The sequence below is a fragment of the Petaurus breviceps genome, unplaced genomic scaffold (assembly GCF_028583685.1).
Source record: "Petaurus breviceps papuanus isolate PSGF00001 unplaced genomic scaffold, PetGlider_PUasm1.0 99, whole genome shotgun sequence".
NCBI classification, from domain to species: Eukaryota; Metazoa; Chordata; class Mammalia; order Diprotodontia; family Petauridae; genus Petaurus; species Petaurus breviceps.
Window position 1 is genome coordinate 24,328,027 of NW_027187465.1, and position 16,296 is coordinate 24,344,322.

At 45.0% G+C, this 16,296-nt stretch overlaps 1 protein-coding gene across 1 annotated transcript in view; it reads left to right on the top strand.

Moving 5' to 3' along the window:
* MLXIP (MLX interacting protein) overlaps window positions 1-16,296 on the top strand; it is a 68,207-nt gene that overhangs the window by 45,942 nt on the left and 5,969 nt on the right. Inside the window, exons 9-16 of the mRNA XM_069081694.1 lie at window positions 332-956; window positions 1,326-1,432; window positions 1,626-1,809; window positions 11,083-11,207; window positions 12,322-12,423; window positions 12,536-12,663; window positions 12,834-12,957; window positions 16,123-16,252. Coding sequence (XP_068937795.1) covers window positions 332-956; window positions 1,326-1,432; window positions 1,626-1,809; window positions 11,083-11,207; window positions 12,322-12,423; window positions 12,536-12,663; window positions 12,834-12,957; window positions 16,123-16,252 — 1,525 coding nt within the window. The remainder of the gene's footprint in view (window positions 1-331; window positions 957-1,325; window positions 1,433-1,625; window positions 1,810-11,082; window positions 11,208-12,321; window positions 12,424-12,535; window positions 12,664-12,833; window positions 12,958-16,122; window positions 16,253-16,296) is intronic.

Sequence of the window (16,296 nt, forward strand, 5' to 3'; positions counted from 1 at the left end):
GTGAACCTTGGCCCTCCCATCTTGTAACAGAAGAGGAGGATTCATGGGAAGCTTGTAGTCTTCAGAGTCTTAAGGTCCTCTGTAATTGTGGGAGTGATTGTGTTTTCTCTCCAGGCTCCACTTTGGAGTTTGGCCCCTTCTGGGCACATCTGAGGAAGGTGAGATAGGTATTACTCCTAGATTGGCAGTAATGTGGTTGGCTGTCTTCACCTTTGTTCTCTCTTATAGCAGTTGAATCCTTTGGGGTCTCAGTCCAGGTTCTTGGAGCTTACATTACTTTAGAAGCTGATAAAAGGCGCTCTTTAACTGCTATTCTCTCTTTTTTCCTCAGGGGCCCATTCCGTCAGCTGGTACTCTGCCCACTGTGAACCTCCCTGATAGCCTCATTGTCCCACCAGGGCCAGCCTCCCTAAGCCCCTCAGAAAGGCGGAGCTGTGAGCGTGGGCCTCGACTTGGGGGCCCTTTCATCCAGCCCACAGACTTTGGTAGCCCTGAGCCACCACTGAGTGGTCCACAGACTTTCCTCCCAGTATTTCCAGGTTCCTTGCTCTCTCCAAGCTCAGCACCAACACCATCTTCGCCTGCATTGCCATTAGTGCCCCCTCCAGGGGCCACTCTGAGTGCCCAGACTCCATCTACTTTTCTGCAGTCACAGAAATTTGGAGTTGGCAAGTCATCCTCAGTCATCACCCACACAGCCTCGGCTACACTCACCCATGATGCTTCTGCAGCTACTTTCAGCCAGAGCCAGGGCCTTGTGCTAACAGCCCCAGCAGGACGGCCCTGCAGCCTAACCACACCTCCAGCAGTTGGGCCAACTCAATCTCGCCTAACTTTTGTCCACCCGAAATCTGTGCCCTTGGCTAGTGGGCGGGCCAAGCAACCCCCTAAAATAGTGCCTGCTCCAAAACCTGAGTCCGTATCCTTGCTGTTAAAGAATGCGTATATCACCCCAGGTGAGTAAGGTAGATAAACTAATGTGGGGCCTTCTTGACTCCCACGAATGAGGCAAGAAGACATATTCTTTTGATCCTTTGTTCTTCTTCCTTTTCCAGTTCTTTGGGTTTGTGAGGTGCTTATGGGAGCACAGGGCAAAGGTATAAGATATTCTAGGGTCCTGGGAGCTATCTTCCTGAACCTTGTCTTGGGAAGGGATCCCTCAGATGTAAAAGATTGGTGGAACTTGTAATTTTGTACCCTTGCTATGGGCAGTGACTGAAGTGGTGGCCCTTTGTAGTGAGGCTGTCCTGGCCTTCCCATGCTAGTCCTTGCTGTTCCTGCTGTGCTCTGACCTTCAGCCTAATAATCCCTTCCTTGTTCTTCAGCTGCCTTTTCAGGACAACCCCAAGCAGTGATTGTGACCCCTGGCCCTCTGAAGAGAGAAGGAGTATTGACCTCTACGATGTCACAGCCCAATGTGGTCATCGCCAGGGTGAGGAAAGCAGGCTGTCCTCGTCATGGGAGAGGAGGGCAGTGGGCACTGGATGCTAGGGGGTCCCCTTGTTACTCTTCCTTCCCATCCCACTTCAGATTCACTAGGTCCCAGTCTTCTTGTCTGTGACACACAGCTGTCAGCAGGCAGCAGACTGGTCTGAAGACTGACATCCATCCCACTGTTGTTGCAGGCTCCTGGTGTCACTGAGTTCCATAGTGGCATCCTGGTTGCTGCAGACCTTGGCCATGCCACTACTAGCCAGCCATCCCCAGCCTCCCGGCTCTTTTCCCCAAGTGCTGTGCAAGAGTCCTTGGTGAAGGGCGAGCAGATCTCACTGCATGGAAGCAGTTCCCAGATTGCCTCTCCATCTTCCAGTGAGTGTTTAATTTGGGGGGGAGCAGACACCTGAAGTTTCGGGTAAAGAGAAATAAAATAAAGAAATAAAAGAAACAAGCATTTATTTCTCTGGTTTGACAATGTCCGACACTTCTCTTTTAGATAAGATGTTACCCTCCTAGAGTTTAGTCACAATACACAGAAATAAATAATAAATGCCTTCGAGAGGCATGAAAGTGCTTTGTGAAGTCCAGAAGGTTGGGGTAGAGGAAGGGGTAAGAAGAGTCATAACTTCGGTACAGTGATTCAGCATCCTTCTTTGTAGAGGGGGAGAGGGCATCCAAGCAACGCTTTAGTCCAGTAGGACATTCCAGGCCTAGGGGACAAGGATCAGAAAAGACACAGAGGTGGGAAAGCACAGAGCTAGCCAAGGCACAGACTGCTTGGCACAGTTTGCATGCCTTGGTGTAATGGAAAGCCTCATTGACCGTGGGCATGTCACCTAGCTTCCCCGTTTGTGAAGTAGGGGGAGTGTTCTGGATGTGGTCCGAGGTCCTGACCAGCTCAGACCTTTGATCTTAAGGTGGTAAGATAAGGCTGGAAAGGGGGATCTAGATTGTGCAGGGCTTTCAGTGCCCTGCAGGTGGGTGTGTAGGAAAGGATCCATCGGACATGTCTGAGTAGAGCCCTACTGACCAGCTCCAAGAGGAACAATGATTAGCGGCTCCCTTCCCACGTTTCCGGTTTTTCATCCCATACTCCCCGCCACATAGTCTTCAGTCCAGTGTCACTGACCTGTTTGCTGGTCCATGAACAAGACACTTCATCTATGGTTGTTCCCCAGACCTAGAATGCTTCCCTCGCTTCCTTCAAAAGTCAGCTAAAATACCACCTTCTATAGGAAGCCTTTCCCAACCCCTCTCAACTCTAGTGCCTTCCCTCTATTAATTATTTCCTATTTTTCCTGGATATAGCTTGTTGTCTCCCCCATGAGATTGTAAGCTCTTTGAGGGTAGGGACTGTCTTTTGCCTCTTGTATCCTCAGTGTTTGTAACACAGTGTGGAACATAGACACTTAATAAGTGGTGATTGATTAACCGACTTATTGGAGAGAGGAAGAGGCTTTCTTTTAGGAGGCTGTTGTCCAGCCTAAACGTCAGTTCCCTCTGCAGTGTACCTGCCATGATCATACAAAATCATTCAAGATCTCTGTAGTGCCTCCTGAAGCAGCCCGATCCATTTTTGGACACCTTGAATTGTCAAGAAGTTGTTCTTTCACCAAGCCTAAATCTGCCTCTTGGTAATTCCCAGCTAGACGCATCTCTTTCTGCCTTCTGGGGCCAAGCAGAGTGAGTCTGGGCTATGGAACAGTTTCTCTTCAAATACTCAGAAGATTGCTATCTTGTTCACTCACTTTTTTTTTTCCAGGTTACACATTTCTAGTTTTTGTCACAGATCCTTAGATAGCATGACTTTTTGAATCTTCACTACCTTGTCAGCTGCCTTCTAAACCAGGAGTGCTTAACACTTTCTGTGTCATGTACCCCTCTCTATCACAGGAAGTCTGTTTTCCCCTGCTCAGAATGATGTTCTGTTAGACAAAATGCTGATCTTTAGAAAATCAAATCAAAGAACAACTGGTTCTCTCTTTTCCTCCAAAAAATGAAGTCTTTCCTAAAGGAAACCCTGGGGGATATAGATTGGTGTTTCAGTTAAAGTGAGTGGCTAAGGCACTTAGATTCTGAACTGAAACACCAAAGAAGACCATTTCTGTGCATAGAGCAGAACATCAAAGGTGGGTCTGTGTAAGCTGTGAATCTCTACTGCATATATCTCATGCTTTCTTTTTTTAAAGAATAGAATGAATTCTACACGTTGCTTTCAGATCGTCCTGCTTGTCTGTTCTCCCTTCTCAACAACCTTTTGTTCTTTTATGCTTTTAGAAAATGTTACACTGTACCCCTTTTTGGCCTTAGTGTTGCCAAGCTCCCTTTCTTCAACATTCTTCTCCCTTTCCCCATTTATAAGCTTAGATAAAGACAGAATTCTTTGTAACAAATAAGCAAGGTCAGAACAGATCCTTATGATGGCCCTATCCAAAAACGTGTGTTTCTGGACTTTGCATTTGTCACACGTCTCTCAGGAGGAGGAGAACTTAATTCGTCGAAGCGAAATCCCATTACCTTCATGTACCAGTTGGTTCAGCCATCTGAGAGGCAATCCAAGGCACTTCTGTCGATTCTGGTTCTCTTCTCTCCCCCGCCTTCCCCCTCCTCAGCTTTTCAGGATCAGGAAATTTGTTACGCTTTTTACTTGTTTGCTCCTTGATATGCTTCTTTTTTCCATCCCTGCCCCCAGTCTCAACTCGTTTCCCTATTGAGCTAGATGCTTCTTCTCCTCCAACCCTAAAAAACAGAGCCGACCCGCCCCCAAGACCTAACTCCCCCAGTACCCTGTGAAGAGGTGAAGGTTGTGAGGGTTCCTCCTCCCCCATTGTCTTAGCTCTGTGTCCATGCCCACCTGGGTGCTTCCCCTGCCCAGGGGTCTCTCCTGGTCAGCACAGACCTTTCTGTTAGAGATGCTCCAAAAACCTCCTCTCACAACAGTCTCTTCCCCATAGAATTAAACTGCCTGAAGGGTACTCGTTTTCATCTTTTGATTTTGTTTCACTGTTTCTTGCCACCTTGTGGTGTCAGTTTGGCCCATTCTTGTTTTCAGTGAGTGCCTTTTTTGGGTAAGGTTCACCCCCGGCCCCCACCCTGGCACCACATAACTGTTCTCCTGCTTTTTCACTCCAGAGCTTTTATCTCTTCATCTCACTTTGTTCCTTCAAGGTACATGCTGTCCTTGTAGAACATTCAATTTCCCTTTTACTCTGCTTACAGTTGTTAGAGTTGCTGTCTTCTTTTGGAGGATCTTCAGATTTGTAATGACTTTCTTTATTTGTCAGTGTTCTCTTTGATTTCTTTCTCTCTCCAGCTTTAGTTTTTTTTACTGGGGCTTTGTGCCAGGGCCAGGCTCTGCTTCCTTAGAGGGGTGGGAGGATTGGCCTGGACTGGTCTCATTCTGGCTTCTGATTCTAACCTCTGCCTGCTGTGCTGAGGGTCTCCTTGGTTCTTTGCAGTTCAGAGCTCTCATCTAGAGACCCTCTGTGATATCTTAGGAGAGAAGAATAAGACTTTCAGAGCCCCCATGCCTCCTTCTTCCAAGTCTGAGAGCTGCAGAACAGTGTTTGTTGCTGGTTACTGCCTGTCTCCTTTCCCTGAAGCTTTAAAAGGCCCCACTCCAGGACTTTGGGCTGTCATGGAGTTTTCTCACAGAAGCCCTCCATTCTTGCTGCCTCTTGATACAAAGCTTTGCAGTTGACACTTACTCTGTCTCTCATACTGGCCCTGGCTCTCCTGTAGGGACCCCGTTTCCCATTTGTTTAGGAGTAGGTTGCTGACTGACTTCATGTGCAGTTTAGGGGTGGAAGAAATCATTTCCTAGTTGGGACCCCGTTTCCCCTTTGTTTAGGAGTAGGCTGCTGACTGACTTCTTGTGCAGCTTAGGGGTAGAAGAAATCATTTCCTAGTTTCTTACTGGATTTCTTGATCACTCTGGTCTGGTGCAAACTTCAGGGTTTTGTGGGAGTAGCTATATTAGAACTGGGTGGCTTGCTTTCCATCCAGCTCAGGGTACATATTCTGACAAACAGTCTGTGTGGTTTTTTTTTCTAGTTCTTAAGAATCTGCCCGGACTCAAAGAAAGAAGAAAAGGAACCCTGTGTACACAAATATTGATAGCTCTTTTTATTTTAGTAAAGGACTAGAAACTAAAGAGATGTGCATCAGTTGGGAGAATGGATGAACAAATGCTGGCCTGTAAATGTCATGGGATACGGTCATGCAGTGAGAAAGGATGAAGGGTCAGTTTCATTGAAACTTGAGAAGACTTGTCCAAACTGATGCAGAATGAAGTGAGCAGAGCAGTTATAACAACCCTGTAAAAACAAACCATCCTGAAGGTCTTAAGAACATTCATCAGTGCAGTGACTAACCAGGATTCCAGAGCACTGAGGAGGAAGCATGCTCCTCACCTCCTGACAACAACAGCCAGCGCTCATATAGCATTTACTGTGGGCCAGGCACTGTGCCAAGCACTTTATGATTTTGTCTCATTTGATCCTAACAACAAATTCTGGGAGGTAGGGTACTGTTAGCATCTTTGTTTTACAGGTAAGGAAACTGAGGCAAACAAGTGAAATGACTTGTCCAGGGTCACAGGACTAGTAAATATCTGAGGCTGGATTTGAACTCAGGGCATCTGACGTTAGCCCCAGCATATAGAATGAGACATAGGTTTTTGGGACATGGCTAGTGTGGGAATTTGTTTTGTCTGACTGTGCTTATTTGTTATGAAGGTTTTATGTGTTTTTTTTTCCCCCTCTCAGTGATGGGGGAAGGGTGAGATATAGAGAAAATTGATTTTTGTTAATGGAAAGAAATGTAATAAAAGAATAGACCCTCCCAAATAGTATCTCCCAGGCCAGGTCTTGTTTCTCCCTTTCCTCCATTTTGCCTTTAGTTTTTTCCTTTGCTTCGGGGTTGTCCCAACAGTGCTGTGGTTAGAGCATAGTCTTAGACTTCTGAGGCCACACCCTCATTTCACAGATAAGGAAACAATCCTGGGTTGCTGGAGCGCTTCTCTGTGCCTCTCTGATGCACGAGGGAGACAGCATTGGTACCCCATTCCCTGTCCCTTCTGCTGATGGAAACCAGAGGTGTCAGACTTGCTAATGCGCTGCCAGAGCAAGAGTAAAGTGTCTTTGGAAAAGCTTCAAAAGCTGAGTCTGGCAGCAGACGTTGTAGGGAGCAATGTTCATTGGGGTGGTTTTCTGAGTTGCTTTGCTGTGGCCTGTGGGGATCGGTTTCTGTTTGCAGCTCTTGCCTCTTTTCTTCTTCTACGATCCTCCTCATCATGATCTTTGATCATTCGGTTTTCTTTGTGACTTCTCCAGACGGCCACTGCAGTTGCTGTCTCTTTAAACTCTTCCATTACAACATCATTTTTTGTATTTTTTTAGGCAGACGATCCTCTCTTTTTCTCTTTTCTCCTGGCATAGTCCTTTTCTGACTCTGTGACATTTTGTCACTTTCACTGGAAACTCACAGCTGCTGACTGAACCTCGGGGACTGAAAGTTGCCGCCGCATTTTGCCCTGCTGCCTCTCAGTGCAGCCTAAGGGTGCATTGGCATTTTTGGCTGCTATGTCATGCTCTTAACTCAGAGATCCTGTAGGCCATTAAAACCCCAGATCTTTTACATGAACTCCATCTACCCATGTCCCTCCCCCATTTTGTATTAGTAAAATTATCTTTGGAAGTCTAAGACTTGGTGCCTGTTAAATTCCATCTTATTTAACTTAGCTTCTGTTCTAGTCTGTTGAGAAGTTTTAAAATCCTGATTCTGTCACCCAGTAGAACATTAGCTCTCCTACTCTTCTGCCTTCTGCAAGTTTGATCAATGTGCATCTTAGACCTTTTCTCCGAGGTAGAGAGGTTTTTTAATTTTAAATTTTCTTTTTTATTGTGAACTTAATCAACAACAGACACGTACATTTCAGTATAAAAACAAAATAAAATGACAATGTGTGAAACCATGAACTTGTTAATATGATTTGTCGGGGGGTTTTAAGTGCATATTAAATCCTAACACAAATGTCAGAAGGCCAAGGACAGATTTATAGGAAAACTCATGAGGTCACCAAGTTTTCTCTTTTTATCTCCAAACATGTCCCTTTTCCCACCCCTATCAAGGGAGCTATACCTTGTAACAAAAATATTAGTTAGTGACTGTAGTTAGGATCTCTCCATTCAACCAGCTCATTTCACCTAATTGTACAATTTTCAATGCCATGTCTCTATCATCTTAACAAGGGCGTAATAGACTTTGTCTATAATCTAGGTAAACCTATTTACAAAATTGTCCTTGATTGATCAATCTAGTAACCCTGTCAGAAAAGGGAATGAAAGTCTGTCAAAGTATGCTCTTGGTGGTGTCTTGCTAGCTTCTTGGGATCACAGGTTCCAACTTCTGTAGCTGCTAACTATCTTACTCTTTTTAATATTGTATATCCTAGAATATTAACCAGAAATTGAGGTCAGAGCCCTCACTGGCCTGTCGTTTTCAGACTCTGTACTCTTACCTTCTTTGAATTTGGGACATTTGCCATTCCCTAGTTCCTGCCTTGCTCTCCACACAGTCTCTCCTGTGGAATGCCGTTTGCCTGGACTAATCGAGAACAGCTTGGTGGTCTGTTTTTCTCTCTTTTTGTACTGGGTTTCAGTACCCTATTAGCCAGTCCTGTTCAATCCTTTCCAGTCTAAAAGCCATTCTCCTTAAGGGATGAAACAAGCATTGACTCTTTCCGTCTTCTCCATGTTTTGTGTTGTCATCCCATTAATCTCTTTAGGGAGGTCCCCCCCCTTATCAGAATTGTTTTACTTTCTTTCAGAATTTCATTCTTGATAGGTTCCTGTCCCTTACAGGCCTGGCTTCCTCTGAAAGGGTTTAGGCTGTGGAATTCTACTTACTTTTTCCCTGAGCCTCTTAAATTCTCTTCTTTCAAAGACTGTTGAAGAATGCCATCCCCCTCACGGCTGGAAAGTGATGGAATTATGTACAAAATGAGAAACACAATTTGTTTTGCTTAACTATACTTGGATAATACAACTGTTTCTATTTTTCTTTTTTTATTGGGGAGAGGGGAGAGAGAGGGAGAAAAAAATAATTGCTTGATAATTGAAAAAAAAATTTGCAAAGGTCTGTTCTTTCACAATCTATTCCTAGTTTTCCTCTCTGTCACAGATTTCAAGGTGGAATATTCTGTCTCCTTAAGGTTTCCATTGTTTCACCTGAGCAGTTCTCCTCAGTGGTGATGATCATATCCAGAATAGCAGTCGTTCCCCACTGAATCATTCTTCCATTTGTTAAGGTTGACATTTCTAAAGCAGGGCAAGAAATGTTAAGGTTCTCTGCCTTTGACCAAAAAAGAGCCCCTCACCAGGCATCCAGATAATTCGGTCCTCGTCATGATTCTGTCACTCCTGTTTTAAGCTTGTCAGCATTTCCCCCAACTCATCGATACTTCTGTTTCCTCTTTCTGACCAGGTGGTTTCCACTGTGCCCGATGACAGCATCACTTCTGTTTGTGCCTTTCTTTATCTTTACTTAAACACTCTCCACAAAGCTTCCGCCCTTTGGTTCCTAGCTTTCTTCACATGAGTGTGTCTTTCTAACATACAATGTTACTGCCTCTCTTTCTGCCTATCCTGTTTTATTTGAATAAGTTCTACCCTTTTAGAGCCATATTGTAACAATGGGTCCTATCCCATCAATTTTCCATGTTATCTCTTAGGTCAGATTTGTTGCCCGATGTTAAAATCTCTAGTTCACCATGTTTGTGTATTTTATATGTATGACTGAGGCCATGTGTCTTGTGGTCTCCTGTCTATGCTTCTGCATACCTTTATGGTTCTTTTTTCCTACATTGTAAGCTACTCTCTATGGAATTTAGCTCAGTGGACATATTACATGCATGAGTGCATACATAAATATTCTTTTCTCCTTTCTTTTTCAGTTTAAAGCTCTCAGCTAATTTGCAAAGCTCCAGGAAAATACGTGGGGTTTTTTGTTTGTTTTTTTTTACCAGTACTGGCACACTCTATTCCTGACCAAGAGTTCAATTCCTTATATTTGTCTTTGTCCCTAATGGGACTTTTGGATTGGTAAAATGCCAAACTGATAAAATCAAATTGTAGAAAGGTTATAAAAATGGGGCAAGAATATTGCACGTGGATTCCATTGTGAACAAGTGTAATTTAATGTATTTAAGTAAAAAACATCTGCAGTATACACCCACAATGCTAAATTCTGAGTGCTCAGGTATAAATTAGGAAAGGATCTAGGAAGTCTAGCTTGTTCCTAAAGATGAAACATTATTGCCTCTTAAGGATATTGTGGCATTAAATGAGACAGTGTCTGTACATTGCTTTATGGCCATAAGTAATACAAAATATTAGCTGTTATTTGGATGTCCATACTCCTGTCAGAGGTCGAGTTCAGATTGAATTTGTTACCTTTTGGATTGACATGAAGGCAGGCCTTATTCTGGGCCCATTGGAAACTGTTTTTTCATCAGGTGGGACTCCATGCATTTGTATTCTTCAGTCTCGAGTTGAGAGGATGGGAGAGTCTTCATGAATTGACAGGTTTTATGGTGTTAAAGTTATTGTAAATGTTTTACTTGGAAGCTTGGAGGCATTGTGGTAGTGGGTAGAGAGCCCTTCCATCTACTGTTGGCTGAACAATTTGGGTTCTGTTTCTTTTTTTTTTTTTATCACTAGACAGTCTTGCATTTAAAAAAATTTTTATAATGTAATTGTTTTATTCTTTTCCTCAATTACATGTTGAGACAATGTTTAACTTGCATTTTAAAAAAATTGAGTTCCGGGGCAGCCAGGTGGCTCAGCGAGTAAGAGCACTGGCTCCAGTGTCAGGATGACCTGGATCAAATCTGGGCTCAGATACTCAGCACCACACCCAGAAATAACAGGCCGTGTAACCTTGGGCCTGTTATTACTTAACTGTTATACTTAACCCCTATTGCTTTAAAAAAAAAATTGAGTTCCAAATTCTCTCCTTACCTCCCCCCTCATTGAGAAGGCACACAACTTGATATACAACTTATACATAAGTGCAGTCATACAAAACATGTTTCTATGTTTGTCATGTTGTGAAAGAAGACACAGACCAAAGAAAAAATTGGCTTCAGTCTGTACTCAGACTCCATTAGTTCTTTCACTGGAGATGGAAAGCAGTTTTCATGATAAGGTCTTCAGAATTGCCTTGGATCATGGGCATCACGCAGTGTTGCTGTTACTGTATACAGTGTTCTTCCAGTTCTGCTCATTTCACCTTGCATCAGTTCATCCAAGTCTTTCCAGGTTTTTCTAAGAGCATCCTCCTCATCATTTCTTATAGCACAATAGTGTCTCATCACAATCATATACAACCACTTGTTCAGTCATTCCTCAATTTGTGGATATCCCCCTCAATTTCCAATTCTTTGCCACCACAAAAATAGTTGCTATAGATATTTTTGTACGTATAGGTCCTTTTCCTTTTTGCTTTTTATCTCTTTGGGATACTGACCTAGTAGCATGCATGGTTTTATAGTCTTTTGGGCATAGTTCCAAATTGCTCTACAGAATGGTCGGATGAGTATATTGGGTTCCATTTCTAAGAGGAGTTTGTATTCTTCCTTTTCAGGCCGAGACTGTTCGAACTCTGGTCAGGCCTCTCCTTGTGCATCAGAACAAAGTCCCAGTCCTCAGTCTCCCCAGAACTGCTCAGGGAAATCCACTACAGACCCCCCCAATGTGGCTGCATTCAAGGTATCTCATTCTCTGGTTTGGGGTCCCTTTGGAAATGGTGGAAGGGAAAGGTCAGCTAGGAACCCAGAGGGACCTCTGTGCCCTGAATCTGCACTCTAGGTCTAGACTAGGGAGGAGAAATGGAAAAGCTTCAACAAATCTTGAGAGCTAAAACATCCTAGCTTCCCAGGGTCATTCTTTTTGATCTCTCAAAAGGGCCGCTGAATAGACTTGTACCAAGTGCTAGTTAGAAGGTTCTTCAGTGACACATTCACTGGTGGTCATGGGCAGGCCTGATGGTCACCTCTTACTCTCTAAGCCTTGGTGGCTCGTGGCTCCAGAGACAGATGTGAAATCTTCCCATTGGCTTTTAAAGCTCTTCATAACCAGTCCCTTCTTCCCTGCCCAGTCTTCTTACGCTTGATTCTCCTCCACACACTCTACAACCTACCAGCACTGGCTGCCTTGCTGTTCTTACATTTAACACTCCGTCTGACTCTCTCTGATGCTTGGAATGTTCTCCCTCCTCACCTTTGCCTCCTGGCTTCCTTCAAGACTCAATGCAAGAGCCTTTCTCAGGCCCCCATCCGTCAGTGCCTTCACTCCAGCTTTGCCTCCCATTCACCTTGTACATAATTGTTCCTATGTTATTGCGCCTTTAAGTAAGAACAGCAGCTCCTTGAGAGCCAGGTCCCTGTTGTTGCCTTTCTTTGCATTCATGATGCTTTAGCACAGTACCTGGCACCTAGTAAACAATTAATAAATGCCTGCTGATTAAAACTTTGGAACTGCGCTGTTTTATGAGAAGCAAAATGCTATTTGCTGAGGATGGTGTCTTTTGGTAAGGGTCAGAGAAGAGTTCTACACCAGCTAATTCTGGTCTGTTCCTCTCTGTTGCAGTGTTTATAAAATGTGTCCTCCTTGCTGATGACTTCAGTGGGTTGAATCTTTCCCCAATTTTCCTCCCAAATGCAGTATTATTATCAGCCAAGGGCTTGCAGGAGACTTTGGGTAACATGTGTAACTGACTTCCATGTAGGGTTGATCACATTAAAATATGCAGCAGTAGGTACAAGTTCTAGCCCCAGGGGGGGCCTGCCATGCCTGGGTATGATGCATTTGCTTCCTCACTCAGAGCCGGAGGATGAAGCACATTTCAGCTGAACAGAAGAGACGGTTCAATATTAAGATTGGCTTTGGAACCTTAAACAGCTTGATCTCCAACAACTGCAAGCTGGTGAGTTGACTGAGAGTGTGGGAGTGGCTCTTGGAAGTGTGGGCAGGAGGGAGCTTTTTGCCCTTGCCTCTGTCCCTGGGCTCACTGGGAGGCTGACTTTTCCCGTTTACAGACCAGCCATGCCATCACCCTGCAGAAGACAGTAGAGTACATTGCCAAGCTTCAGCAGGAGAGGAGCCAGATGCAGGAGGAGGCACGGCGCCTTCGGGAGGAGGTTGAGGAGCTCAACGCCACCATCATGTGAGATGCCGGGCTTGGCGGGGCCAGAGACCATTTCCCTTCAGGATCTCGAACATTGCAAAGTGGGAATGCCATTTGTGGTCTGTCTTGCCCACATCAGCTGGGAGGATGCCCGAGCACAGGTGTCCAGCTCAGAATTATTTACCATGTTTCTGACCTTGTCATTTCAGCTCCTGTCAGCAGCAGCTCCCTGCCACAGGGGTCCCCGTTACTCGCCGCCAGTATGATCATATGCGTGACATGTTTGATGATTATGTAAAAAGTCGGACCCTACAGAATTGGAAGTTCTGGATTGTATCTTTTGTTTTCATCCTGGGCCTGATCAGAATCTACTTAGGCAGGGGAAGTCACAGAAAAATGACACTTCATTTCCTTCAGAAGCTTCCCCAAGAATTGTTTGTTGTCACTGGGTTTTCATTGAGCTTATCAGGATAGCCCCACTGTCCCCATCTGACAGTATATAGAGGCTAGGCCTGGTATCTGGTGGTACCTGAGTTCCTTGTTCCAGTGATTTGGGTCAGTCTGAAGTCATTGCTTCTGAAGGCTGCCGACCCTTGTGAGGTTCAGCTCAGAGAACCATCTGGTCCAATTCTGTCATTTTGGAGGTGTGTAGCCTAACAGCAGCAGCAAGGGGAGGTGCCCAGGTCCCCAGGCAGAACTCTGCTCTGGGTAGGGGGCCAATCACATGGGATGTTTTGGCCCTCAAAACATGAACCCTATTGCCAGTCATCACTCCCAACTTAGAACCCATCAGGCTTGGTTAGGGAGGTAGGGGCCAGGCTATCGTGAGATGACTGAGAAGCATAGATGGCAGCATGGGGCCACCAGACATATCCAGGGCCACTTGGGTTCTGCCTCTAAAGAAGACATCTGGGGATGGCCAGGTACCACAGCAAGTAAGAGCACTGGCTCCAGTGTCGGGATGACCTGGGGATCGAATCCGGGCTCAGACACTTAGCACCACACCCAGAAATAACTGGCCGTGTAACCTTGAGCAAGTTACTTAACCCCGATTGCTTTTTAAAAAATAATTAAGATTAAAATTTAAAAAAAAAAGAAGACATCTGCAGAGTAGTAGGGGAGCTGCCTTCTCAGTGGTTTGGGTGCCGATCCCCGGAGGTGATAGGCCTCCAGAGATGCTCAGTCAGTACCAGTCTTTATGGGGGCAAGTTAGACACATGAGGCAATGAAAGAACAGATAAATACTGACTTTTGTTTCCCTGCTTCAGTTCACTTTGGTTTATTCCTGGGGTACCATGCACTGATGTTTTAGTCATCAAGCCATCAAAATGAGTCAGTATTCACACACTGCCTACCTAACTTTCTACAATTCTGTTGGAAAAAAACAGCCCTCCCCTCCCAGAACTTAGACCCAACAGTGATCATACAGAATTAGTTTGGAAGTATGGACAGGAGGGAGCTTTTTGCCCTTGCCTCATCCCAGAAATGGGATTTGTTACAGTCACAGATATAAGGGTCCCATGTAGCTCTTTTGTCAGAAATAAAAGTCACACTATCTGATGGGTGTCCTTGCAAGTTTTAACTGCCCTGTCTCAGTTCAGATCAGCAAATAGATATGTATGTGTGTATATATAGCGCCTGATGATGCCATCCATGCCCTCAGGTTTCTATCAAATGGAAGATGACATGATATATATTCTAATAGGTATCTTTCTAAGTAGAATGTTATAGAATCAATCCAGATTAAGTTCTTGGGCAAATTTGAAGTAGGAAAGATTCGTTTTAAGCTGGGCACAGCTGGGAAGTACTGTTGTCACTATTGGAGGTTGTGAGTCTCCCCCATTAGAAGTCTAAGCAGAGTATCAAAAAGCATTTATTAAGTACCTATTGTGTTCCAGGCACTGTGCCAAGTACCGAGGGTACACAGAGGCAAGGCAGAAAACAGTCCCTGCTCTCAAGCATCTCTCCATGTAATGGGGGAACACGGTGTGCAAACAGCTGAGCAGAGGCTATGGAGTCACTGCAGCTGTCGTGGGGATTGGATGTGACTGCTAAGACAGAGCATACTCTATAATTTTAAAAGTTCGTAATTGAGTGGGCAACCCCTTGGTATTTTTGAGCAAGGTCATGACATTATCATGAAGCTTTCTTTGGCAGCTGTGTTAAAGATGGATTCTAGGGGGAGATGCTAGAGAGACCAATTAGAAGGCTGTTCCAAGAGACCATGGGACGATGGTGAGTGTTCAAAGTAGAGGACCAGTGGCATCATAAACGAGAAAATGACCCAGATGAAGAGGCCGTAGAACCTGGCAGTTAGAATGTCAACAGGAGGGGTGGCTAGGTGGCGCAGTGAGAGCGCCAGCCCAGAGTCGGGAGGATCTGGATCGTTCCGGCCTCAGACACTTAACACCCACACAAAAAAACCAGCTGTGTGACCTTGGGCAAGTCACTTAACCCCAACTGCCCTCCAAAAGTCAAAAAAAAATTTTTAACTGTCAACAGGCATCTAGGTAGAGGTGTCCAACCATCATTTGGAGTTACAGGACTGGAGCTGAGGGGAGAGGTTGAGACTGGATACAGGAATTCAAATGTCACCTTCAGAGAGCTCCTAATTCTATAAGAGTATTGAAAAAGAAGAGAAGGACCCAGGAAAAGAGCCTTCAAGGATACTCAGATTTAGGGGAGCAGACAAGGATGGCCAGTGAAAAGAGAAGGCCATGTGGTTAGGTAAGAAAAGAACAGGTGAGAGCAGTATCTTAGAAAACCAGGGGAAGGGAGAGTATTCAGGAGGGAATGGTCAACATTCAGATGAAGTAGGAAAGTCACTGGATTTGACCAGCGAGAGCAGTCTGGTGACCTTCTGGAGGCTGTATTATCAGGGGCAAGGTGTGAAGTGCTGGAAGCAGAGGGTGCAGAAGACTCTGGAAAATGAGCAGTTAAAGATGCAGGGGGCAGGATCGAGGGGAAGGGTTTGTTTTAGGTAAAGGAAACATGAGCATTTTGTCATTAGTTTGTGCCAAGAACTACCCTGCATTAACTGGGTGACTTCTGCCCATCCGTTACAGAATCTAAGATGCTTAGAAACCCAGTGGAGAAAGGCATTTGGTCGAGCATTGGCCTGGTTTACATAGAAGACATTGAGGATGAGCCCACTGAGCTACAGATCCTGCATTTGGAGCTGGGGGGGTCTGAGTTCAAATCCCATTTCTGCCACTTCCTAAGGCGAGCCATTTCATGTCTCCAGGTCTTGATTTTTTTCACCTTTAAAATGAGGGGCTCAAGACTAGAAGAGCTATAAGGTCCCTTCCAGTTCTAGGTGTGTGACCCACTGATCCTAAATCTAAATCCTCTCTAACCCCCTCTTGCATAGTCTTGGCTGCCATTCCAGGAGCAGTCGATAATGGATTAGAGGGAAACATGCCAGGAGTTGGGAAGGAGTGCGATAGATAGTCCCTTAAACCTTATTCTCATTTTTCCCTTAACCCATGTGCTGGGCAGTTCAGCGTCATCATCGAACCATTGTTTGAGTCATTTAAGGGCATGGTGTCAACCACCAGCTTGCATGAGCTCCATCAGAGTGCTCTCTCCTGGCTGGACCAGCACTGCTCCCTCCCTGTTCTCAGGCCAAGTGAGTATGTGGGCTTGGTTTATGCTCAAGAGAATGGAGAGTCC